The following is a 25,808-nucleotide window of genomic DNA, read 5'->3' on the forward strand; positions in this document are numbered from 1 at the left end:
TTGAGGGTTATTTTATTATGTAGCTGGGTTTCTTAAGGGATAAGGATCCCATATATGAGATGTGAGTGGAATTGACTCTAAAGTTACTCTTCTGGAAATGATGCTATAATAAATTATAAAAACTGACTAGCATGGTGAGGTGCTTTGCTTGGTAGAGATCTGTTGAGATGGACAGGTGGGGTGCCATTATATGATAAATACCATCGTATTCAAGTGATCTCCCCTCAGATTTTATTATAACTTAGAGGTATTTACTGCAAATTTTAAGGAAACAATATAGCATTAGAGAAAATACTGAATTGATGGCTTTCTGATTTCAATTTACAAGTCTAGATGTGAGTTAAGAACATAAGCTGGTGGGGTCCTAGGGAGTCCCACCTTCAGTTAGGTTGCAGTCATAATTCCCAGGCGAGTTGGCAGGTCCTTTGTTCTCCTGACTGCTGTTTGTGGTAAGAAGGGGTAGCTTCTGTGTGTCCTTACATGTTGACTTGGGCTACTAAAGAAGCCTAGTGTATTGTTAAAGGATATCTGTGTATACGTATATACATATGCACACACACACACACACATATACATGTACACACATACAGACACACACATCAATTCTTTGTCTTCTTTCATAGAAAGATCCTGCATACTTTTATGGATATGTGTATTTTCGACAAGTTCGAGATAAAACTCTTAAAAGAGGCTACTTCCAGAAGGTAATTTTTATGTGCACTATTAAAGTATTTTATGTTATGACTAGGGAAGCAAGTGCTGGACTTAATGGTGTCTATCTGTAGTCTAAGCATTTGAGAGGTGGAGATAGAAAACTCTGGAAGTCTAGGCCAATGTGGGCTACCTAGGACCATGTCTCAATTCCCCATCCCAAACTTAAACTTAATCATGTCTGAGTTTCTGTGTTTTTGCCTGAGTTTTTTTGTTATAGGCACCTGCCCCATTTTTATTATTGTTTATTTATTTACTTAAAGACAAGGTCTGACTATATATGTAACCCTGGTTCTGGAACTTGCTATTTAGACCTTATTGGCCTTGTTCTCACAGAAATCCACCTGCCTCTGCCTCCTGGGTGCTGAGATTAAAGGTGTGTGCCACCATGTTCTGCAATTTAAAAATTTTTATTATATATTTTATGTGTGAGTGTTCTGTGTGCATATATACCTGTATATCAGGAGAGGGCATCAGATTCCATTACACTTGGTTGTGAGCCACCATGTGATTGCTGGGAATTGAACTCAGGACTTCTGGAAGAGGTGCTCTTAACTTTCCAGTCCCTATATTCCATAAATTTTAATTTGTTCTCTCTGTACTTTTAGAAGAAGGGAGAAAATAAACAAATTATAATATTCTTACAACCCATAAAAACCTGCAGGGTTTTTTTTAATGAGTTAATAAGTAAAATTTAGCAACATCTTAGTCAAGTTTTACTTTCAACCTAAATATGCAATCTTTTTTCATAAATTAAATGAAAAAAGGAAAATTCCTATTCTAATGTCAGATAAGGTTAAAAAATAAAAGTAGTTTAGAGGATGGAGAGATGGCTTAGTAGTTAAGAGCATTTGCTGCTATTTCAGAGGACACACGTTCAGTTCCCAGCACCCATAGTGGACAGCTTGCAAGGACCTATAACCAACTCCAGGAGATCTGCATCCCTCTTCTGGTCTCTGTGGACACCCACACATATAGACATTAATAAAAATAAAAGCTTAATTAAAAGGAGCAGCTTTCAATGAAAAAAAACTTACATTTAAAAATCACTGTAATTTGTATCTAAAGTGATCATACTGAAAGTTGCAATTTTTAAGTTTGTAGCTAGGCTAGAACAGCTGGACTGTAGAACATAATAGGCAAAGGGATTTGGGCCAAGCATCATGGTTTGTTTTTCCTTAGTAGAAAGGCTTCGTGTGGCTGGACAGTGATGGCACACCATTAATCCCAGCACTCAGGAGGCAGAGGCAGAGGCAGGTAGGTCTCTGATGTTGAGGCCTGCCTGGTCTACAGAGCTAGTTCCAGGAGAGTCAGGGCTGTATAGAGAAACCCTGTTTCAATGAGCGAATGGGTGGAGAAATGAATGAATGATTGAATGACTTCAGGTGGCTAATTTCTTATATATGTTGTATATATAAAATATATGTATATAAAATATATATGTAGGTTTCCTAGATTCTCTCTGTTGCTGTGATAAAATGCCTTGACCCAAACAGCTGAGGGGAGAATGTAGCTTACGTTAGCGGTAGTCCCAGGTTGTATTCCACCTTTGGGGAGAGGCCCCAGTGGCAGTAGCGTGAAGACACTGATGACTGTGTCCACATCATGCTCAGCCTGTTCTTTTCACTCTGGGACAGTTCAGGACCCCTGCCTAGAGAATGGCTTCATCCTCAGTGGGTAGGGTTTTCTGCCTCCATTAACACAGTGAGGGAAATCTCAGACATGGGCCAACCTGATACAGAGGATTATGCGTTGATGTTCTTTTCCCAGGTGGTTATTGATTGTTTGGGAGTTAAAACTAACAGTGATACTGGCTTTTAAAGCTGTCCCTTACATTAGTCTGTTTTGGGGGAAATTGTTTGGCCTGAAGAGCCAGGAATATCTGTGAAAATGCCTTTAGTTCTCAAAGCGGTGGTTCCACCCTTCCTAGTGCTGTGACTCTTGAATACAGGTCCTCATGCTGTGGTGACCTCAATATAAGTTATTTCGGTGGCTACTCATAGCTGTAATTTGCTACTGTTATGGATCATAATGTAAATATCTGATGTACAGGATATTTAATGTACAACCCCTGTGAAAAAGTCTTTTGATCCCCCAGCAGTTGTGATCCCCAGGTTGAGAAACAGTCTTAAATCATAATGAGATTAAAGCTTCTCATTTCTCAGTTATGACTTTGTATTTTCTTTTTAACCATCTGCTGTAAAAAATAACTATCAATTTCAAAATCAATACCTTTTTTTTTTGCTGAATTTTAGTTCAATAATAATTGTTCATGCAAAATAAATGGCAAACTTAAATGATAATCATTAGGCATTAAAAAAATCTTTGTCCCTTTTCTTTCCTCAGTCATTGGTTTTGATCAGCAAACTACCTTATATTCATTTTTTTCACACCGTACTCAAACAGATAGCACCAGAGTATTTTGAAAAAAATGAACCTTATTTGGAAGCAGGTAAGTTAAATATTATATGAATTATGTACTGTGTGTGTGACTCTGTGTGAGTGTATCTGTTCATACATGTTCACATGTTTTCAAAGCACGTGTGTGTGCCAGTGCGCACACAGATGTGTATGGGAGCCAGAGGTGAGTCCTGGGTGGTGTCCTCAGGAGCCAGTTACCTTGATGTTTGAAGTAGGTAGAGTCTCTTACCAAGACCTGAGGTTTTTAATTAGGTTAGGCTGGCTTGCCAGGGAGCCCGTCTTCTCCCCAGGGCTTGAGTTATAACCATGCCTCATTACCATGTCTGACGTTTTTGTGAGTTCTGGGGATCAAACTCAGCTCCTCATGCTTGTGTGGCAAGCATTTTACAGACTTTCCCTAGCCCAAGGGGTGATCCCGTTTCTTTTATATTTATTTTTGGTTTTCACCGATTTATTTGCTTGTTTGTTTGTGTGTGCATGCATGCATGTGTACATGTGAGTGAAGTATCAGCTCCCCCTTAGAGCTGGATTTCCAACTTGCTGTGAGCTGCCTTTTGATAGAATTATTTTCACATTTAACATGAGTCACCTCTTCTCCACCAGCACCCCAAGTTACGCACTCGTAAAGAAAGTTTTAATAAAGCTGAAGCTGACACTCTAAAAACATCAGAAGAAGATTTAAGACTTGCATCTTAAATGATGTGAGAGAGAAACAGATCATTTGGTCTGGTGTCTTTCCCTAAAAATGCCAAAGTGCCGTCTGGTCCTACCCACTGTAACAGTATAAATTGTGTCTGCTAGAGTCAGTAACAAGGTTTTGTACTGATAGTTCTTGGAATACCATTGAACAGAAATCCAGAAACAGTAGTTAAATAAATGGGAAACCTGCCCCTGAAGCTACTTGTCATCCAACAGGTTTTCTTCTTAATTAAAGCATTTTTATTGGTGGTGTGTGTGCCACATGCATCTGAGTGCCTGAGGGGAGGCCAGAAAGGGCAGGCAGTTGTGAACTTCCTGACATCAGTGATAAAAGCCAAATTCAGGTCTTTCGCAAGAGCAGGAAGTACAACAGCTGAGCCATCACTCTAGCTCTCATTCAACAATTAACCAGTACATATCCTGGAACATAATATTTCTGAAAGAATTATGACTTAAATATTTCATCAAATTTACTCTTCTTTGCTGTCATTATTAACATATTTCTCCCATGTTACAAAAAGAGCTCTAACCTGCAGTGTCCATTTTAAATATTTCAATTTTCCACTTACATTAGTATTTTGTACATTTTCAGCCTGCAATGACGTTGACCGATGGCCGGCCCCAGTGCCAGGGAAAACATTGCATCTGCCTATCATGGGACTAGTAATGAAGGTAACAACTACCGTGGCCTCCTTTGTCTGCTCCAAAGAACTCCACAGTGGGCTCACACGCGGGCCTGCTGACATTTAGCGGTGTTAATGCCTTTGCCATTGTTATTGCTGTGAGACACTACAGACACCACAGTTGAGCCCACCTCACAGAATCCTTCATACCACCCCAGGCCCCCCAGCCAGGCAGGCACCTAGTGAAGTAGTGCAGCTTGTTGTTCCTGTGGAGTGCACACAGAGAAGTGCCTGCCTCTAGAGTCCTGCAAGATGGGTGGTAGGCAGGAAAGGACACTTGTAGTCTTGGGTGTGAATTGCTGAAAATTAAGATAAACTAGAAAAGTCATTGGTTTTTCAGCTCTAAATGGTCTTTTAACATTTAATGTCAGACCAAGAATGTTTGTTTGTTTGTTTGTTTGTTTTGGAATATTTTTTGTTACGGTGAAGATTTCTTTTTTTATTGTTTCTCTTTGTGTATTGGAGATTGAACCCAGGGCCTCGTAAGTGCTAGGCGAGTGCTTCCCCTCTGAGCTGAGTTTCTAACCCACTATTTTGTTTTGAAGGAATTAGAATTTTGCTGACAGATTTTGTGTGAATAAACTCATGTTCTTTGCAATTCATGCATTTGTGACACTGGATTGCTTCTTAGCAGTGTTCCCTCTTTACACTCCTTGTTTTGTGTATATTCCCCCACCCCTTCAGCAAACATAACGATAATAGGATAGCACTGGGTTGAGTGTCCCCTTCGTTTCCTGTGGGGTTCATTCAGAGGTGGCAGGCTTGAGAGGGTGTGTTTGGGTGTGGGTGTTTGTGAAGCACAGACTGGAAAAGTGAGCAGGAAGCCGTGTGACTCTGTCCTGACTTAGTGTCTAGCACATTTGCTTCTTGGTGTTTAATGATCTCTGTAGACATGGGAACTTTAGTTTCCCTCCTCCTGCTGTACAAAGAACGAACACCCTTAGTTCTGTAACCCTACAGTGACACTTGGTCTTTAGCGAACTTTAGAAGTGCTGAGTGTGCTAGATAGAGCACATGCTATGCCGGTAAGTAATAGTTCCTCTCTCTCTTTAAGGTGCGGATTCCCACGTGTCATGACAAGCCTGGGACCACGCAGTTAACTCAGCAGGTACCATGATGCTGAAGTGACCATGGTGCAGCCTCAGGGCCTGTTTACTGGATCACCCTATTACCTTTAAGTTAGTTGGTGATAAACTGTCTAACATTTCTTGTTAGAAATATTGTTGTTACTACCTTAGTAGGTACTGGAGAACCCAGTGTTTATGTTGTAATTGTAAGGACTAAATGATAGTAAATACTTTAAAGGAGGTTTAATTCTGGCAAAAGCTGTTCTCTTAGAAGAGTAGCCAACAGAATTCTAATTTTAGACAATTCAGTCAAAAGGATTCTGGAGCTGTTTCTGAAAGCAGTTTCTGTCCCCCGAGGTTTGAAGTACTTGATCTGCTTTGTCACCATTCCCACTGTGCCTCCAGTAAAGCTAGAGGCCAGCAGGAGACCTGAGTGCTGGTCACACATCTCCTAGTGTGGATGGCAGGCCTGCCCGCTGTCGTACAGTTGTGGCCAAGTCTCGCATCTGGCCTTGGGTTGATGCCTACCCACAGTGTTGTGCTTCTCTCTGCCTTCTGCTGCCTTGTGGGGGGCTTGTAGGATCCATTCTCTCTGGCCGCTCCTGGAAGAAGAGACACTTGTCCAAATGAACTGAGTGATATGGCTCTTTGACTGTGAGATGGCTGTGCTGTTATTTTCGTTTATTTATTATGTGTTTTGAACCGGTCTCACTGGTAGCCCTGTCTGGCCAGGAACTTGCTAGCAAGGCTGACCTTGAACTTGCCTCAGTTCTCCTGCCTCTGCTTTTGAGCGCTGGTATTACAGTAGTCATGTACCATCGTGTGTCATGCTTGGCTCACGGTAGCCAAATGTGGTGGTGTGCACATCTTAGTTCTAACACTAACCTCTTGTGAGTGCTCCAGGGCAGCCAAGGCTGTACTGTTAGAGCCTGTCTCAAAAACAAAGACCAGTTTCTGTAAACTTTAGTAACATCTCCCCTACTTTTCTTCTTCTTTTTTTTAATCCTTTAGGCAGATACACACACATCTGTTATTTTGCCTACTGTTCATGAGGTGGATCTTTTCAGGTAAAGAATTTTTAAAAATGTTAACTACTTTGTCTTTTTAACTTGTGTTAATTGTTATTAATTTATGGAAAATGTGAATTAACCTGGAAGAAAATACTCATTATTGACCACAAAGATTCTTTAAAAGAATATTATGTTTTAATGGTAAATCCAGTGGTTCATCCTGGTTGCAAGAAAATTAAGATGTGCATTGAGTGCTCCATGGTTAAAACAGACAGTTTTTGTTTTCATTTGGTATGAGAATTGTGGTGATGTTAGAAAAAGTAGAGTTTTGTTTTTTTTTTATTTTAAATTTGGGGGTGAAATATCATGAGATTTGTGCTTTTTGTTGAAAAAAAACTTTAGTAAGAAAAAATAGAGAATAACAAATACTATTTTCTTGTATTTAAAAAGTTTTTAATAAAATTATATACTCTAGTACTTGAAAAAGGAGGAAAGATGCAAAAAGAGAAGTTACCATTGTTTATGCATTTTATCCAGAACAGCTGATTAGGAATCTTTAGGCCACTGTTCAAGGCATAGGTCTGAAAGTGTTTGTGATTTGTAGCCCAGCTTGAAAACACACTGTTGGGTTGGGGATTTAGCTCAGTGGTAGAGCGCTTGCCTAGCAAGCACAAGGCCCTGGGTTTGGTCCCCAGCTTAAAAAAAAAAAAAAAAAAAAACGCACTGTTGCCCGATGAGCAGTGAAGCAAATGCTTGGGTTTTGGAGACAGGGATTTTCTGTATAGCCATGGCTGTCCGAGAACTATTCTGTAGACCAGGCTGGTCTCGAACTCATCGAGATCCTGCCTGTGAGTGCTGGGATCAAAGGCTTGTGCCACCATTGCCTAGGTTTTCGTTTTTCTTTTTTGTTTTTATTAGTTAAAATTAACTACCTTGTTTTTTATCTCATAAATTTGTTTTATGTTTTTGCACTTTACATGTGCACTTACATGGTTTGGAGGAGTGTTTTTTTTAAATGGTGAGATGCGTTATGTTCTTCAGAAATACTTTTTTCTCTTCTCTAATCTGCTAGGGAAAATTGCTACCAAATAAGGAAGAAAATGAAGTGAGAAAGGTTCCTAACTGTTCAGACATAAGCACACTAATGGAATTGTGTCTTCAGAGCCTCACACCTGGCTTTGCTTGTGTGCGTGCAGCGAGCATGCCTAACTGTCGGCATCGCCACACTCTCAGCTCATGTTTCAGATCAAGCTGACAGTCACAGGAAGAATTGTACCAACGTGAAGCTCTTGGAATGATTATTTAGGAATTTGAAAGGCAAAATTGGATAAATAATAAAGTATTTCTACTGTGTAAACTTTCTAGGTGTTTTTGCCCAGTTTTTCTTCACAGCCAGATGCTTTGGGAGTTGGTGCTGTTGGGAGAGCCCCTTGTGGTCATGGCACCGTCGCCGTCAGAGTCTTCAGAAACTGTACTGGCCCTCGTTAAGTGAGTGTATTTACAGGCTCTTGACTCCGATCCTTGCTATATTTTCAGTCAGTAATGTTCCCCCACTCACTGCATCTGTTCATGCAACAGCTTTCTCAGAATGTGTGGGAAGATTGATTCAGGTTCGGTTAGAGCTCAAACCATGTTTTTGCTTCTTTGAATAACATACACACACGCACGCACGAACACACGCACGCACGCACACACACACACACACACACTCATTCAGTTACATGAAGTTACACCCTGATAAATTTCAATTAATATTTGAGACCAGTGCTTATGTAATACTGAAATAATTTGTCTTTTGTGCATATATAGAGATGTCTCATGATTTCTGTGTCTTCCTGTTCCACAGCTGTATTTCTCCATTAAAGTACTTTAGTGATTTTCGACCTTACTTCACAATTCATGATAGTGAATTCAAAGAATATACTACCCGTACTCAAGCTCCGTAAGTAAACACAATAACTTTTGTTAACTAAGTATTATCTTTATTACCAAGATTTTGTAGAATTATATAATAAATTTTATTGTGTGATAAAATTTTATTTTAAAATTTTGACTTACTGATTTGAAGAAAATAGTCATTCTTTCCATTTAGCTCCTGTTTTATAATTGTTTACCCTCTTTCTTAGCCTGAGTTTTAGAAGAGCAAACACCATGTCCATTTACTTTCTCTATTTCTTGATTTCCTGCTAACATAGTATCTGCTGCAGGCTAACCTCGTCTTTCTTTAAATAGAACTTCTCTTTCTGAAATTGGTTTTGTTTTATGTGCATGAGTGTTTTGTTTGCATGTATGCCTATGCACCACATGCATGCATGTGCACATGGAAGCCAGAGGGTGTCAGTCCCCCTGGAACTGCAGTTACAGTTAGTGTGAGCTGCCGTCTGTGTGCTAGGAAAAGAACCTCAGTGCTCTGGAAGAGCAGCCAGTGCTCCTAACCGTGGAGCGTCTCCCCAGCCCCAGGTGACTTCTTAATACCTGTCTACATTTTCTGTTCTCATGGCTTGGCCTGAGGAGCAAGCACTCTGATGCCATATTTGAGAGGGGAGGGAGGGAGAGGGAGGGGTGTGTGTGTTTGTGTCTGTGTAACTTTTTGTTTTCTTTTGAGACAGGGTCTTATGTAATGCAGGCTGGCCTTTTGATCTTCTCTCTCTCTCTCTCTCTCTCTCTCTCTCTCTCTCTCTCTCTCTCTCGATTTATTTATTTTATATCAGTACACCATAGCTGTCAGACACACCAGAAAAGGACATTGGATCCCAGATGGTTGTGAGCCACCATATGGTTGCTGGGAATTGAATCTGGGTCCTCTGGAAGAACAGTCAGTGCTCTTAACCACTGAGTCATCTCTCTGGCCCTCTCTTGGATTCTCTATGTAGCTAAGGTTGGCCTTGGGTTTGAGCCTCCTGATGCTACCTTCCAACTATGAGGATGGCAAATGTGCTTTTGTAAGATAGAATTTCCATACATAGTTCAGACTGCTCTTGAACTTCATGATCTTCCTGTCTCCTGGCCATGTGGGGTTATAATGTAGTCTTCTGTGTAGACTTCTTTCTCTGCTATTCCCTTAAATGTTGATGTTATCAAAGACTGTGTTCTGGGTTCCTCTTTCAGACAGATCATTTTTTTTTCCTATATAGCCTTAACAATATCCATGGTCTCGGTTGAGACCCTACACTAAGGCAAGGAGGTGGCTAAGCAGGTAAAAGGACTTGCCATGCAAGCCGTCAGGTGTGAGTTCAAGCCCCAGATCCCCCTGTACAGAGCTGGGTGCAGTGGCACACATCTGTGGTCTAAGAACTCCCACAGTGAGATGGTTGGCAGAGACAGGGGAAACCCTTGGGAGCTCTGGGCCAGCTAGCCTAGTGTGCACTGTATCAGCAGACAGTGACGGACCCTGCTTCCCTGCTTCAGGTGGGTGAAAGCAGGGAGCCACCTCCTGAAAACTCCTCAGGTACCACCTCCAGCATGCCAGGGTGCAAGACACTGTCTCTGTCTCTGTCTCTCTCTGTGTCTCTCTCTGTGTCTCTCTCTCTCTCTCTCTCTCTCTCTCTCTCTCTCTCTCTCTCTCTCTCACACACACACACACACATACAACTAACATTTAATTAATTGTAATTAATTTTAAAGATCCTATATTAACTTGGCGTGGTAATTCACTCTTGTAACCTTAGTACTTGAGAGGCTGCACGGGAAGACTGAGGAAGAGTTCAGAGTCACCCTGGACTAACTACAGAATAAAAACTTAAAAGCTCCTGTGGTAGTGACTGAAATCTATCTTTGTGCCTTAGATCTGTTCAACACCAGACCTCTGCAGTGCTTTTGTTGGTATTGGTCTAGAGTGTTACTTCTGTATATCCATCCATTCATTTCATTCTTGTTGAGATGGACCTCAATCCCTAGCACTGTTGGCCTAGAACTCACCTTACAATACAGGTTGTTCTTGAACTTGATAATGTAGTTCAGGATGGTCTTGAACTACCGATCCTCCTGCCTTTGCTGCCCAAGTGCTGGGATTATACCATGTGCTGCCATGCCCAGTTCACAGCTGTATTTCTAATGCATCTGAAACTAAGCATGTTCTGACTGATTTCTTCTTAGTTCCTCTTTTTTGTTCTAACCTCCTGTCTATTGCTTTCTTGATAAATGCTACTGGCTTTGGCTTAGTTATCAAAACATAGCATTATGTCTTCTTAACATGACCTGCAATAGTTCATCAGCCAAAAGTATCTTTCAGCCTGTTTGTGTTTTATTTTAAAGATTTATTTTATTTATTATATATGAATACACTTTAACTGTCTTCAGACACACCAGAAGAGGGCACCGGATCTCATTACAGATGGTTGTGAACTCGGAACCTCTGGAAGAGCAGTCAGTGCTCTTAACCACTGAGCCATCTCTCTAGCCCCTTGTATTCTTTCCATAATTCCTTCTTCAGACTCTAGTTTTTCTCTGTCTACTGTTGCTTTCCCTCCTTATAGGGCATCCTCTAAACCTCCCCACGTTGATCTGTAACATGTATGTGGCAGACCTCCACTGGACTCTCTGGCTTCTCTGCTTACGAGCTGGTGCATTCATTCATTCCTAGTGTATACACTTGGTGCTGCTCTTTCTGTTCACCCTCCCACCCTCTCAGGAGTGCTCAGGTGCCTGTGCTTGTGGATGGAGGCTGAGCCGACCTCACTGTCTGACATGGACATCTGCACTGCCCTCACCTTCCTTGGAAAGCTACTCATCTTTCATGTGTGATCCATGTCACATCTCTGGTGACTCTGTCTTCTAGAACTCTGGCAGAATAGAGCTTCTTCTTGGGATTGCTGTGCATTTTATTTCCCTCTCAGTGTCTTCTAATTGTTGCCATCATGACTGAATATACATGCCTTGATACCGTTATGCTGTTTAAGAATCATGTCTTTGGAGGAACGGAGAGACAACTCAGCAGTTAAAAGTACTGGCTGCTCTTCCAGAGGACCCAGGTCTGATTCCCAGCACCCACAGAATGTTCACAACTATCCTTTACTCCAGTTCCAGGGGATCTGATGCCCTATTCTGGCCTTCTAGGGTACCCAGCACACATATGATGTACAGACATACATACATGCAAAATCCACATAAAATAAAATGAGTAAATCTAATAAAAAAAGTCATGTTTTTTATCTTCATATATCCAGTACTGAATATGTTGCCTGTTATGGTATATAATCAAGTAAAGGGAACAATATTCATTATATTGTTGACTCAGAAACTGCCACCTATTCTTCTGTGATTTAACATTTTGTCTCATTTTTATACAGGCCCTCAGTCATCTTAGGAGTAACCAATCCCTTTTTTGCTAAAACACTACAGCACTGGCCACACATTATTCGAATAGGAGATCTTAAACCTGCAGGTAATGTGTTTCCTTGGTGTTTAGAGTGTGTGACAGGACTGGGTACTTACTTGGAACTCTCCTTGTGTTTGTCTCTTACGGTTGACATTATTGGTAACATTCTTGGAGACAGTCTGGATAAGGGCCTTTGGAAAAGAGTATAGTTCTCACTAAAATGAGCATATGTCCCACCCCTAAGAAAACCAGAGAAAACTGAGCTTTTTATTTTATAAACTACATAAAATAGGGGATTCTAGTTTTGCTTGTGGAAAATCTTATAGGAAACTAAAATGAGAGCCAAATGTCATAGTGTCCATGTATAATCCTAGCACTCTAGAGACTGAGGCAGGAGGACTGTGAGTTCAAGGCCAGCCTGGACTACGTAGTTCCAGGCCAGCATGAGCGTCATACTAGAGACCCAGCCTCAAAATAAGGAAGGAAAAAAAAAAGGCTAGGATTATTCTCAGGTTGGTCTTAAGACAAGTGTTATGTGGCTTTTGAGGAGGTCCTCACTAATTGTACTTTCCTTGAGAAAAAGACGTATAGTGTTTGGATTCTTGTAGGAATTTAATAGGTGTTTATTACAAGAGTAAGTGAATTCTGAGATTCGATGTTTACTTCAGATGCCAATCTAATGATTCCCCTAGCATTTGTCATGGTCCCCTCTCATTCTATTAGTTTTCTGAGAGATAATAACGATAGTTCAGAGAACAGCTTACTCTACTCACAAAAAGACAAGGGAGGTTTTGTATTTTTTTTTTGAGAAAAAATTATTATTATTTTTTTTAATTTTATGTATATGAATACACTGTCGTTGTCTTCAGACACACCAGAAGAGGGCGTCAGATCCCATTACAGATGGTTGTGAGCCACCATGTGGTTGCTGGGAATTGAACTCAGGACCTCTGGAAGAGCAGTCAGTGCTCTTAATGTTGAGCCATCTCTCCAGCCCCTCTCGCTCCCCTTTTTTGGGTGTGGTTTTTACTTACTTAGACTCTTACGATTTACTGTAATACTGTTACGCTATTAACTTTTCTTTCCTATGAGAAAGGTTCGCTTAGGGATATTGGCATGAAACTTCTGCCAGAAACCATTGGTAGCATAGTATGAACAGAAATGTTTCCTCAAGACTTTCCATCTTTGGTTGTCTGAGGTCTTTGTGTGCCTCGGTGCTGGTCTCTTATCAGACAGGCTTTTGAGTTTTTTTACTGTTTTACTCTCTGAGTTGTAATGACAACTTTGGAATTTTGTTTTTGTTTTTTTTTAAAACACAGAAATATAAGAATGTGTGCTCTTGTTTTAATTCCAGGTATGGAGATATGGGGCTGCTTTGAAATGATTACAGCACCTGACTGTGATTTGCCTCGTGCTCTAGCAGAGGCATGGTTTTGCCAGCCACAGATAGTTTCTGCAATTGTGTGACATTTGGAATTCTGGGACCTTTTTCAGAGGGCATATAAATGCTAGGGCCTGAGAGAGGAGAATGATGGTTGTTGGTTGTTTAGAGGGGTTTGTTATGGTTTGTTAGCAGAAGAAGAAAACAAGAAAAGAAATTAGATTTAGGAATGTTTCTAATAACTTTCTCTCCTCTATCTTTGTTTCTCTCCTATCTAGTGGTTGGGAACTTAAGGGGGTGGGCAGAGGTGGGAAAAAAAAACCCCACATAGTAGCAAAGACCAGCTACAGAGTCCTTTTAGCAATCAGTGTTTAGCTTTGATGAAGTTCATTATATCTAACTTTTCCTTTATTTCTTGTGGATTGATAGTCATTTTTACAAAGTCAGATTTTAATTTTACAACCCTGAATGTCTAGAACGTATCATACGACATTGTCTGGCTTCTCGAGTTCAGGAAGCCAGTGCATATGCTACACAGTGCACATGCGCAGCTTAAAATGCCATTGAGGAGTTTGGCTTTGAAAACTTAGTTTATAGAGCTACAGAAAAAGCATGTCTTGTAGGCCCTAGAGTGTGTCTTTAGGGCCCAGGAATTTATAATAATCCTGTTATTATTGTTGAGTTTTAACATTGCCAGGTAATTAGTCCTGATGGAGAGAGGTTTCTTTTTCTGTGTTTTACTACCTGTCCAGTCCACCCACTTTATACCAAATGGAGAAATAAAAGCTAAGGGTCATGTTCCCTGAAGACAGAACAAGCTGTGTTGGTTTATATCGGCTCTAATTGTAGACTGGTCATGTCTAATCAGAAAGTGGAATTGCTCATTTCACAACAAGAACAATAAAATATCTGGCCTAAGATGTATGTACAAATATTCAAAGGTGCATTAAGATGATTCTACTAATGTGATGGCCCACTTGTTTGTCTGTTAGCATCGGGCCCTGAATAACTCTGTAAATCAAATGTGTATAACCACAGAACTGGGGTGTTGCCTCACATTGGTGCCCTTTTCCAAAGCTGTCTGGCATACATTTTATGTTTTTAAAACAATCGAGAATGTCACACATGCCAACAGTGAGTGTTGCTCAGGTCCGCCTGCCATTCCTTCTGTGCATGGCGAGTGCTGGAGCTCGGAGGCCAGCCTGTACCCACCTGACGAAGGCCCCAAGTCAGAGTGAAGCCTGTGCACTGCTGGGCTTTTGTCATTTCTCATTAAAGATAAAAGACAGTATTTTCCTGTAGCATGTATGATTGTAACTAAAAGTATTGTGCTGTTGACAAGGGAGTTTTGTGCATCCCAGGCAGACGTTTATCACTAAGTTACAGCTGAGTTTGTGAGAATGTTTGTTTTTCTCTTTCAGGTGAAATTCCTAAGCAAGTTAAAGTGAAAAAACTGAAGAACCTAAAAACTCTGGATTCTAAACCTGGTATCGACTTCTACTGATGACTTTTCTTATTTTATATCTACCTGTGCTATAGTGCATGTGTGGAGGTCAGAGGGCAGCTTGGAGAGTTATTTCTCTCTCTCCACCATGGATTCTAGAAATGGAAGTCATGGAGTGTGGCTTGCACAAGCACCTTTTCCTGCTGAGTCAGTCTGTTGGCCCTGACTTTTATTAGTTTTAAGTATATACTCACCTAGGCTGTTGGGTTTTTCTTTTTATCTTATTTTCTTAGGAGTTTATACTTCTTACAAGCCATATCTAAACAGAGATGAGGAGATCATTAAACAACTCCAGAAGGTAAGTATCTGCTCCTATTAGTAATGTAAATCTCTCATTGAGGCATCTGATACTTAGTCAGGCAATATGCGGGTTTTGTTTTGTTGTTATTTTTGTATAATAATGTGAAATGGAACCTCACTTTTTAAAAACTATACTTTCTGCCGATTGAACCTTATGCATGCTAGGCAAGGACTTTACCATTGAGATGTATCCCTAGCCTAGAATCTTATTTTTTCTTTCAGTCCTGGCTGGCCTAGAACTTACTATACAGACCAGGCTGGTCTTGAACTTGTAATCTTCCTGCTTCTGCTTCCTAAGTGCTGTATTACAGTCATGTGCCACCTTGCCTTGGCTTGGATTATCTTTGAAAAATTAAAAAATCTCTGTATGCTTGTGTGTGTGTGTGTGTGTGTGTGTGTGTGTGTGTGTGTGTGTGTGTGTGTGACTCGATTCTCTCCTTCCACCTTTTATTTGGGTTCCAGGGGAAAAAATACCTTTACTCTTTGAGATGAGACATCTTGCTAGCTCTGAGTCACTTTTGTTCTTTTGCCTTGCACACCTCAACCCTGAATGACTTTAAAGCTAACCTTAGGTCTGTATGTGGTTGCTCAAACTTGTAATATCAGCACTAGGAAACTGAGACAGAAGGATCTAGGTTTTAGACCAACCTGGCTAAATAGTGACCTCCTGTCTCAAAAGTAGACACATAGTTCTGGTGAGATGGCTCACCAGGTGACGGCGTTGGCTGCTGAGTTGACAGCCTGACTCAATCTCTGGGAGGGACCCACATGGTGTAAAGAGAGAGGAGAAAACTAACTCCCACAAGTTGCCCTCCACACATTTTGCTGTGATACATGTGTGCTAGTTCCCACATCCCCATCACACACACACACACACACACACACACACACACACACACACACACACACACACACACACACACAGCTATATACAAAATAAAGGCATGGACCTGAGTTTGACCCCAGGGTCTACATGATAAAGACAGAGCTGACTCTTGCAGGTTGTGTCCTCTGGTTTATATAACCACTCCTTGGCACACACGTGCACATGCACACATACAAACTAATGCAATGACCAAGCCAGCTAATCAATCAACAGGGTCTCAAGGGAGTGAGAATTGAAAAAGAAGAAAAATAGTTAGACAAAATTATTATAACATGACTCCAGCCCGTTCTGAGGCTGAAGTAAGCTTTATTTCTCTCCAGCCTGCTTTTATATCATTTTAGGTATATCCAAAAACATGGTCAGTTCTTATTTCAAAGACAAAGTATCTAGTTGGAGTTTCCTGACACTAAAATATGGGTTTCCACTTTTTTCTTTCAAGGGTGTACAGCAGAAACGTCCTTCGGAGGCCCAAAGTGTTATTCTCCGACGCTATTTTTTGGAACTGACACAAAGTTTCATCATTCCATTAGTAAGTTATTACTCTTAATGGTTTGTTGAGGGTGTATAAACGTGCTTCGCCAATTAGTGTACTTAGTGATTTAAAATCAAGCCACTTATGAGAGAACTGGGTTCTTTGTTGTAGCCTTGATTCACTTGGTAAGTCATCTGGTCCTCAGTTTGCTTGTCCTTGATATGTGACTGATTCTATGGTCCCTAAATACCTTTGAGGGTTTTTGTTTGATTGATTTTGAGACATAGTCTCTCTATGTAGCTCTGACTGTCCTGGAACTCACAGAGATTCTCCTGTCTCTGCCTCTGCCTCCCTAATGCTGGGATTAAAGGCATATGCCAACATTCCTGGCTTTGGTGATTGTCTATGGATTTACACTGCAGCATCCATAGAACAAATGATTACAAGGTGTGCAGATACCCAAGGGTCCGGTTAGGTTTGTGTTAGCTGTTACAGGTTCTGATATAACTGTGTGCAAAGCTGGGTCTGCAAAGCTGGGTCCAGTTCTTCATCAGAAATTACTGGTGGAGGATGTCAGATGCAGCAGAGAGGAAGAAGCATTGAGAAATGATGCTACAAATGTCCTTTTGGTCATGGGGCTGTTGTCTCTCACTGAGAGGGACTGTGCACATTGAAGGAAGCTCTTGAGTAGGTGGGTAGGGGAGTGTTTTCTGCAAGATTCAGCCAATCCCGTCCTACTCTATGGTTTTCTTCATGATGCTTTCAACGTCTTTCCTTCTCTTAAATACCGTCTACTTCAGACTAGAGCTCTTATTTCCTCCCGTGATATGGTGATCTTTTTCAGAAGCTTTCTCCATGTCTCGTACCTGGGAGTACTGGTCTAGAGAGCAGGGGCACTTCTCTATCAGATTGATGCAAGGTTCCCTCAAGTCTTTTTCTACATCACCCTTATGAATAGAAACCAAGGCTGGAACCTTGTTCCTGCCTCCCTTATTGCTGAGATATACCAGCACCCCTGCAGGTTGCTCTCTTGTAGCACACTGGCTGCTCTGTGACAGGGACTCAGAGGGCAGCTGTGTCTCTCTGGTCAGGGTTAGTGCAAGGCAGTGGACTGTAGTGGCTTGGCCTGATGTTGTGTGTATTCTAATGCTAATATTGGTTCCCCAAGATCTGGTTTCCCCAGAGACAAGAGAGTCCTCACATAGATCAAGTGGTGCTATGTGACCTTGGCCCCTGTTATTTCTTATTGCTAAATAAAGATGCCAATAGCCAATAGCCAAGAGACATAGGCATGTTTTAGGGTTCCAGGCCTGCGGGTGAGAGGAGAACCCAAAGGAGAGAAAAAAACAAAGAGGAGAGACCTCCGTGGGTTAGGAGTTGTGAGAACATGGTCTGGAGGGCTGGCTAATTGGAGTTAAGAAAAGCCCAGATGATACAGTACATAATAACTCAGGGTTATCTATTAAAAGGTAGATTCTAATAGCATAGAGAGTAGACATCTGCCCAGCTCTTGTGCTACTTAAGACTTACTGTAAATAATAAAATGTATGTGTGCCTCTTATCTGGGAAACAAGTGATCAAAGGCAGGGTAAAACTCCCCCAGATTGGGATTAAAATGATTACAACAGTGTACTGTGCTTTGGCCCAGGGTAGTCAAGCAGGGAGTGCATGTGTCTTAGTACGTACATCTTCTGAACTAGCCTGTGGTGGATTCCATATAACGCCTGCATTTGTACCTGAAGAGGTCACCCTAGAGTTCCTCTCTCTACTCTTTGTTTTGTTTGAGACAGGATCTCACTACGTAGCCCTAGCTGGCCTGAAAATCACTGTGTAGATCAGGATGGCCCCCAACTCACAGAGATGCACCTGCTTCTGCCTCTCAAGTCCTGGCTGGTACTGGGTTGGTTTTTTGGGGGGAGGGGGTGTTTGTTTGTTTTTGATTTTTTGTTTTGAACAGGTTACTATCATATCCAGGAAGCTGTATAACTCCAAAAAGGGACCTATGTGTATCTTGCTCCTTAGCACGTACTCATTCTGATGTATGGTAGTCTTTAACTATTATATAAATAACTAGAGAAGACAGCCATTCTGAGAAGCTTAGAGGAGTGAGACACAGACAGCAGTGGGACAGTGTCTGGTCTTAGAGGAGTGAGACACAGACAGCAGTGGGACAGTGTCTGGTCTTAGAGGAGTGAGACACAGACAGCAGTGGGACAGTGTCTGGTCTTAGAGGAGTGAGACACAGACAGCAGTGGGACAGTGTCTGGTCTTAGAGGAGTGAGACACAGACAGCAGTGGGACAGTGTCTGGTCTTAGAGGAGTGAGACACAGACAGCAGTGGGACAGTGTCTTGGTCTGGGAACTGCATCCTTGCCTTTGTGTAGTTTCTACAGAATCTACAAACATTATAGGAAAGCAACCAGAAGATCTTTGCTGTTCATTTTAGAAGAAAAGCATTCTTTCTTGGTTTGGGGATAGAATTTTGATCCATTTAAGCCTGTGTTATGCTGGGAATGTAATTCAGTGATACAGTAAGCAAGTGACTTTGGATTTGATGCCTAGAATCAAACTTCATTTTTTTGGTACTTAGGCTAAGGTGGGCCTGGTGATTCTATATTCCTGCACTCAGGAGGCTGAAGCAGGATTGTCACAAGTTAAAAGCTAGCCAGGGCTGATACTGGTTCACAAACAGAAAACAAACAAAAACAACAAGCCAATGGAAATGCAGAGGAGCCCAATTCCAACTGTAAAACAACGCAGTTCCTCCGCCAGGGAGGGTGGGGGTGCTGCTGCTGCTGTGGCTTAGGGCCATCTTTTTTTTTTTTTCTTTTTTTTTTCGTAGCTGGGGACCGAACCTAGGGCCTTGTGCTTGCTAGGCAAGCGCTCTACCACTGAGCTAAATCCAACCCCAGGGTCATCTTTTAAGAGGGAGTACAAAGAGTGTAAGATTCAGAGAAACAGGAAGTTTTCTCAGAGATTTCATCTCTTAGAAACATCAGAGGCTACACCCATGAAGTCTTACCAGTGTGGCTGCCTAAACGTGACTGGAACAGTGACAACACAGATAGGCATGCTCACACGGAAGAGAAAACAAAAACTGTAGGCAACTAAGAATGATGAAAGTGGGAGAAACGGTCTTCCCTAGGGAAGGGCAGACCAGTGTGCTATCCAGTACCAGGTAGTTAGACCTGAACACATACATACAAGTACTAGTACACAGGCAGAGCAGGTGGTACTGTGTGTGTTTAAACACACACACACACACACACACACACACACACACACACAGGTAAAGAGGCCATGAATTTGAAAAGACACAGGGTGAGCCAGTAGTTATATATGGAAGGTTCAGGAGGACAAAAGGGAAAGCAGAGGAAATGATATGATTATAATCTCAATTTAAATAAAAAGCAACAACAAAAGGTGAATATCAAGCACACCTGAACTCAAGTTCAAGTAATGAATCTGGTCAGGTTGTTTAGCTTTTCTAAAAGCAGTTTCTTTAGCACAACGTGTTTCAAGGATTACGAGGGATGGAGCATGTACAGTTACAAATATTTGTTGCTCTTGCTAAGGACCAGAGTTCTGTTCTAGCACCCATTTTTAGAGGTTCAAAACTGCGTGTAATTCTAACTTCAGGGCACTCAACATCCTCTTCTGGTATCTATAAGTGTGTTCTCTCTCTCTCTCTCTCTCTCTCTCTCTCTCTCTCTCTCTCTCTCTCTCTCTCTCCACAGAGAAGATGGATGGATGGATGGATGGATGGATGGATGGATGGATGGATGGATGGATGGATGGATGATAAGTTTACAGCCAGATACAGTAGCATAGTCCTGTAATTACAATTGGTGTGGAGGTAGAAGGATCATGAGTTCAAGGATAGCTAGGAGTCTATAGCAAGTGAGAAGGCTTGGAGGTAAAAGCAGCTGGTGCAGAAACTTGACAACTCGTTGGATCCCTGAGACCCGGATAAAGATGGAGGGAGAGAAGCAGCATCACAGAGCTGTCCTCTCACTGCCACGTGTGTGCTGTGGCATTCAAGCCCATGTACATCACGCACTCACACACACATTACTTTAAATAGACAAAATTATGAACTGGGCACAGTGCCATGTACCAGCTACTTGGGAAGCTAAGGTTTCAGAAGGATCACTTGAACACATGAGCTCAAGATCAGCTTGGGCAATATAATATAGCAAGCCACCATCCTCAGAAAGAAACAAAGCAAAAGTAAAACATGACTTCCCAATTCATTTTAACTGGAGCAGTCTTGTAGGAAATAGTGAAAACATTGAAGGAACATGATGGAAAAACTCAGATTCAGGTTATCAAGATAACTTAGCAGGTCCAGGCTCTCACTGCCAAACCTCATGATCTGAATTCCATCTCTGGATTCCTGGGGTTCATGTGGTAGAAGGGAAGAGAGCTGTCTTCTACATACATGCTATGGCATGTGTGCACATATGCATGTGTGTGTCTACACATACAGAAAATGAATGTAATTACTTAGAATTATTCAAAAACAAAACATCTGGGCTCACTTTTTCCCTCCATATACTCACAAGACCTCTTACTTCTATGACCCCATGAAGTATGAAGTGGTAAGTTTACCTTACCAGCAAGCAAATGATTAGTTCTGCAGTAGATACCAGCAAGGTATCCTTTAATTCAGTTCTGATGCTAGCTACCTGGCTATAGCTTCAGATCCCAAATGCTGAGGGCTGGCTGGGTTCTTAATGTTGCTCTTTTCCATGTTAGATGCCAATCACAAGCTCTAGTCTGTGACTACTGATCCATTCTAAATCCCATAATCCCCTTCTTAGGGCTTCACTACTTCACTTGAATGACTCAGGGAAACACTTGATGTTAATTGGTTTATAATACAGAACATCACAAAGAGTACAGATAGATGATAGATAGATGGATGGACAGATGGACAGACAGACAGACAGACAGACAGGGATAGGGTGTGAAGGGAGAGATTTCCTAAAGCTGGCAGGACGTCTGAATGTGCCACCCTCTGTGAATGTCATGGTTCTCTTAGAATTCTTTAACCCATGGCCTTTGGATTGCTACAGAGACTCACTTGGAGAAGCATGATTGAAGCATGGGTACCTTTGTCCAGTGTTACGGATGCAAAGTTTATGTTCAGATCTGATGCTACCAGACTGGGTGGTGGAAGTCAACAGAGCCTGTCTGTCAGACTCTTCCTTGGAGTTGTGATCCAAGAGGATTTTTCTGAAATGGAGGTCTTAATAGCTACTTTCAGACCAGATACATTAGAGAACTCCTGGCTAGCAACTTCTAGACAGAAAGGCCATGGAAGACTTAAGAGATTTTTGTATCGTACTGTGGGGAGTGAAGTTCTGGTTTCTATGAACTGCCTATAGTAGGGAGTTACAAGTTTCACCCAGAAACTGGGTGAAAAAAAAAAAGTGTGTGTGTGTGTGTGTGTGTGTGTGTGTGTGTGTGTTAGTGTCACACACACTTGGACAACCATTTTATTAAAATGTAAGTTCCTTTAAGTAGGACTGTATAAGAACACCTAACATTTATTTATGTATATATTTATATTTATTTTATTTATTTTGGCTTCAGGAAAGATATGTGGCTAGCTTGATGCCTTTGCAGAAGAGTATTTCTCCGTGGAAGGTATGTGATATTCTAACAATTTCCTCTTCCAGTTGTCTAGCTATAACTACCTTCTTTGAATAGAGCAGTTCCTTATTTCTAAATATAGTATGCCTTGTTTTCTAGAGTCCACCCCAGCTAAGGCAGTTCCTTCCAGAAGAATTTATGAAAACGCTTGAGAAAACGGGGCCTCAGCTCACCTCTGGAATAAAGGGCGATTGGATCGGGCTTTACCGGTTAAGTTTTGTTTTCCACCTCGTTGTGGGTCTTTACTGTAAAAGCTAGTTGAAAGCCAAGAGTATTTATGTTGTATGGGTTTCTGCACCATAAGAAAGGAAGGAAAGGCTGGTGTGCTGGTGCAGGCCTGTAATCCAAACACTTGGGGGGCACAGCCAACAGGGTCAGGAGTCGCCTCATAGCGACAGTGTTAGCCTCATAGTGACAGTGCGTTTGTTTTTCACAGGCTTCACAGCAAGCCTGGACCACTTGAGACCCTGTTTGTTCTTGTTGTTTTGTTTTAAGAGGGGGATTTTGAACCAAACTTTGCTTTTTTAATATTTATTTTGTAGGCAGTTTCTAAAGTCTCCAAATTTTGATGGCTGGTTCAAGACCCGGAGAAAAGAAATGACCCACAAATTGGAGGCCCTTCATCTAGAAGCTCTTTGTGAAGAGGTCAGAAGAGTGTCTTAGTGCATACAAGTGTTCAGGGTACAAAAGTATTCTTAGATGCTTAGAGTAACAGTTTATTATATTTATATACTTAGTGTGTGTGTCTGTGCGTGTGTGTGCATGCTGTAGTGTATGATCTGGGTGGACGTTTCAGGAGCCAGTGCTCCGTTTCTCCCATGTGGGTTCCAGGTCTAACCCGGGGTTATCTGCCTTGACAGTCGTGCCTTTAGCCACAGAGCCCTACTTTATTATAAACAGTAGTCACAGCTAATGTTCTCCTGTCCTGTCCTATGAATCAGGACTCTCTCAGTTGTCACAACGATTCCTTGAGGTTGGCGGATTGTGACCTGCAGTATGCTGCACCTGTGGTTTAGGAGTTGAGTGAGCTTGCCTCAGTTTGCACCCTGCAAGCTGTGAAGCCATGGCGTGCTGTAGTCTGCTTTTTGGTCTATAACTGTGCACATCTCTTTCCAGTCGTGTGTTCAGTGACCTCGGTCAGTAGCATGAAGTCACCTGCAATGGGAATGTTATACCCTAAAGGAGGACTCACGTGTCTGCAGGCTCAGTCCCACTAGCTTCTGCTGTGACCCAGTCACCGTTTCCAGTTGGCGCTAGCATCGTGATTGTCTCATAGCCTCCTTCAGGGACCCTTCTTGAGACAGTGCAAACCGAAAAGTTTCACCTGTGTTGGGCTTAAATGTTGAACGGGGCTGGTCTCAGTGTTGTCTTTTGTGTCATAAACTCCTAGTGACTGCGGCTTTGAGAAAAAGACTCTGATGAAAGCAACCTCAAGTAAGCCCTGTGAAGGGCTCATCTGAAGATACAAAGTTTACATTGACTGATGTGTTCATGGTTGGTTATCTTGATTTGTTAGCTAGATACTCCTTATAAATCACTGATATCGCAAAGATTAGTACATGGTTGGTTACCTTGATTTGTTAGCTAGATACTCCTTATAAATCACTGGTATAGCAAAGATTAGTATTGCATTGAACTGCTGTTTTGGTTTTCCTTCTTGACAAAAGGGCCACCTCAGAAAGGAGTTTTCTTATATTTTGTTTACAGTTGCTTTTGCTGATGTTGAAATTTATCTACTTAACACTTGTAGATTTTCATGAAAATTACCCTTGTGCTGTCCTGCTGTGTTGGAATTATGTGCCCCATCTTCCTCCCCATCTTGTCCTTTCCACTAGCCTTCCTGGCAGAAACAGAGAGGTTCTTCTGAGTATAAACTAACTGGGATTTTCTTACTGTTCTAGGACCTCCTTCTCTGGATCCAGAAACACACAGAAGTAGAAACAGTGGACCTTGTATTGAAGCTGAAAAATAAGCTGGTATGTAACTAAAGAGATGAAGATATAAAATGGACCTTTTTGTGAAAATGTTTTTCTCATCTGATCTAACACTCTTTTGTCTTCTACAGAAGTCATTTTTTAAATGAGAACATTCAAGATGGCAATTGATGATAGATCTCACTAGAAATATTTGGATCAAATGACTCAAATGTAATGACTCAAATGGATCAAATGATTCTAAATTATTTGAAAGACATTTAAACAATTTTAAAAATTATTTTATGAGTATAAATGTATGGCCTGCTCTTAGTAAGTGCACCATATGCATGCAGTGCCCACAGAAGCCAAAAAAGTGACACCCTCTCCATTGGCAGTGTTAAGCCATGTGTATGCTGGGACCTGAACCCAGGTTTTCCACAAGTGTAGCCAGTGCCCTTAACTGCTGAACTCTCCGTCCCTCAAAGACACATAAAACAGAGTCTTCTGAACTCTCTAAGACCATGTCTCGCCTAGATTTTATGCCACATAGTACCCTTAGGCAACATCTGTAGATGTACAGAATGATCTTCATTGATGTCCCTTTCCACCCCTCCCCCACTTGATGTTCTCTACAGTTTTAGTTACTGTAAATTAGGTTTCTTTTTTTTTTTTTTTTTTTTTTCTTTTTTTTCGGAGCTGGGGACCGAACCCAGGGCCTTGCGCTTCCTAGACAAGCGCTCTACCACTGAGCTAAATCCCCAACCCTAGTTACTGTAAATTCTAGGCTGAGACCTAAAGTTCCAAGTGATCATGCTATAAAAGGGTGTTTATATAGCAAATACAATGTATTGATACAGACTCACTAAAATCATTCCTTATATAGTTGCAGGCTGACCGAGAGAATTTACCTGTGAAACCTGACACTGTGGAGAAGTTACGGACACATATAGATGCGATTATCCTCGCATTACCGGAGGATCTGCAAGGCATACTGCTCAAGACTGGCATGACATGATACTTAGCAGATTCTCCTGCCAGAAAGGACTGTGAACCATGAAGCATACTGACATTTTATCTAGACGCGCACAGGAGCTGTCTTGGTGGCAGGAGCACGGAAACCAGCAGCAGTTGCTAGATACAGGTGGAAGGACTGAGCATATAAACAGACATTTTTAGTGCATTCTGTGGTGGTTCCAGAATACTGGAATACCGAACGGCGTTTCCACGTCTGTAATCATGTTCTAAAGTGCTCTTAGGAGAGACCTATGGGGCCATCCATGTAAGGCCTCCGAACTGCAGTGCCGGCACTGCAGATATTTTTTTAATTGGTGCTGCTTTGCCCAATCAATGTTGAAACTCAGGGGAATATAAAAATAATGTTCACACTGGCTGTCTTCTTAAGAAGGAAAACTGAACTTCCGAACTGTAGTTAGATATAACTGAGGCTTATGTAGTGCCTTCCATTGTCCTATATGTTTCACAGGGTCCAGCTGCTAAGTTTAAAGCTTTTTCTTTTTTAATTATGATAACTTTAAAGGCATTATGTCAAGTAATCATTTGCTCAAAAGTGTTTCTCGTTGCCCCTTGTGTTTATTGACTGGTATTTTAAATTATCATGTGGTTCTCATGTCACAACTCTACCGTTTTCACAAGTAAGACTTAGGAGTTTCTCCAAAGGAAGGAGGCATATGTAGTTCTGCTTATGGAAGAGTTGATTTCTCCCTTCCCCTTTCCTCCCTGGGCCTGTGTACCCTAATGAGCATGGATGTCTTTTGGAGACATT

General features: G+C 41.5%; 1 protein-coding gene across 1 annotated transcript in view; it reads left to right on the plus strand.

Moving 5' to 3' along the window:
• Positions 1 to 25,595, plus strand: part of Dennd6a (DENN domain containing 6A) — a 44,794-nt gene extending 19,199 nt beyond the window's left edge. The window contains exons 5-20 of the mRNA XM_032919264.1: positions 624 to 704; positions 3,058 to 3,163; positions 4,424 to 4,503; positions 5,569 to 5,622; positions 6,593 to 6,648; positions 7,957 to 8,079; positions 8,438 to 8,533; positions 11,880 to 11,974; positions 14,711 to 14,776; positions 15,027 to 15,091; positions 16,419 to 16,508; positions 22,050 to 22,103; positions 22,209 to 22,318; positions 22,652 to 22,754; positions 24,011 to 24,085; positions 24,909 to 25,595. Coding sequence (XP_032775155.1) covers positions 624 to 704; positions 3,058 to 3,163; positions 4,424 to 4,503; positions 5,569 to 5,622; positions 6,593 to 6,648; positions 7,957 to 8,079; positions 8,438 to 8,533; positions 11,880 to 11,974; positions 14,711 to 14,776; positions 15,027 to 15,091; positions 16,419 to 16,508; positions 22,050 to 22,103; positions 22,209 to 22,318; positions 22,652 to 22,754; positions 24,011 to 24,085; positions 24,909 to 25,040 — 1,386 coding nt within the window. The 3' untranslated portion in view covers positions 25,041 to 25,595. The remainder of the gene's footprint in view (positions 1 to 623; positions 705 to 3,057; positions 3,164 to 4,423; positions 4,504 to 5,568; positions 5,623 to 6,592; positions 6,649 to 7,956; positions 8,080 to 8,437; positions 8,534 to 11,879; positions 11,975 to 14,710; positions 14,777 to 15,026; positions 15,092 to 16,418; positions 16,509 to 22,049; positions 22,104 to 22,208; positions 22,319 to 22,651; positions 22,755 to 24,010; positions 24,086 to 24,908) is intronic.
• Positions 25,596 to 25,808: the final 213 nt, after the last annotated feature.

This window comes from Rattus rattus, chromosome 13, assembly GCF_011064425.1.
Source record: "Rattus rattus isolate New Zealand chromosome 13, Rrattus_CSIRO_v1, whole genome shotgun sequence".
Lineage (NCBI taxonomy): Eukaryota > Metazoa > Chordata > Mammalia > Rodentia > Muridae > Rattus > Rattus rattus.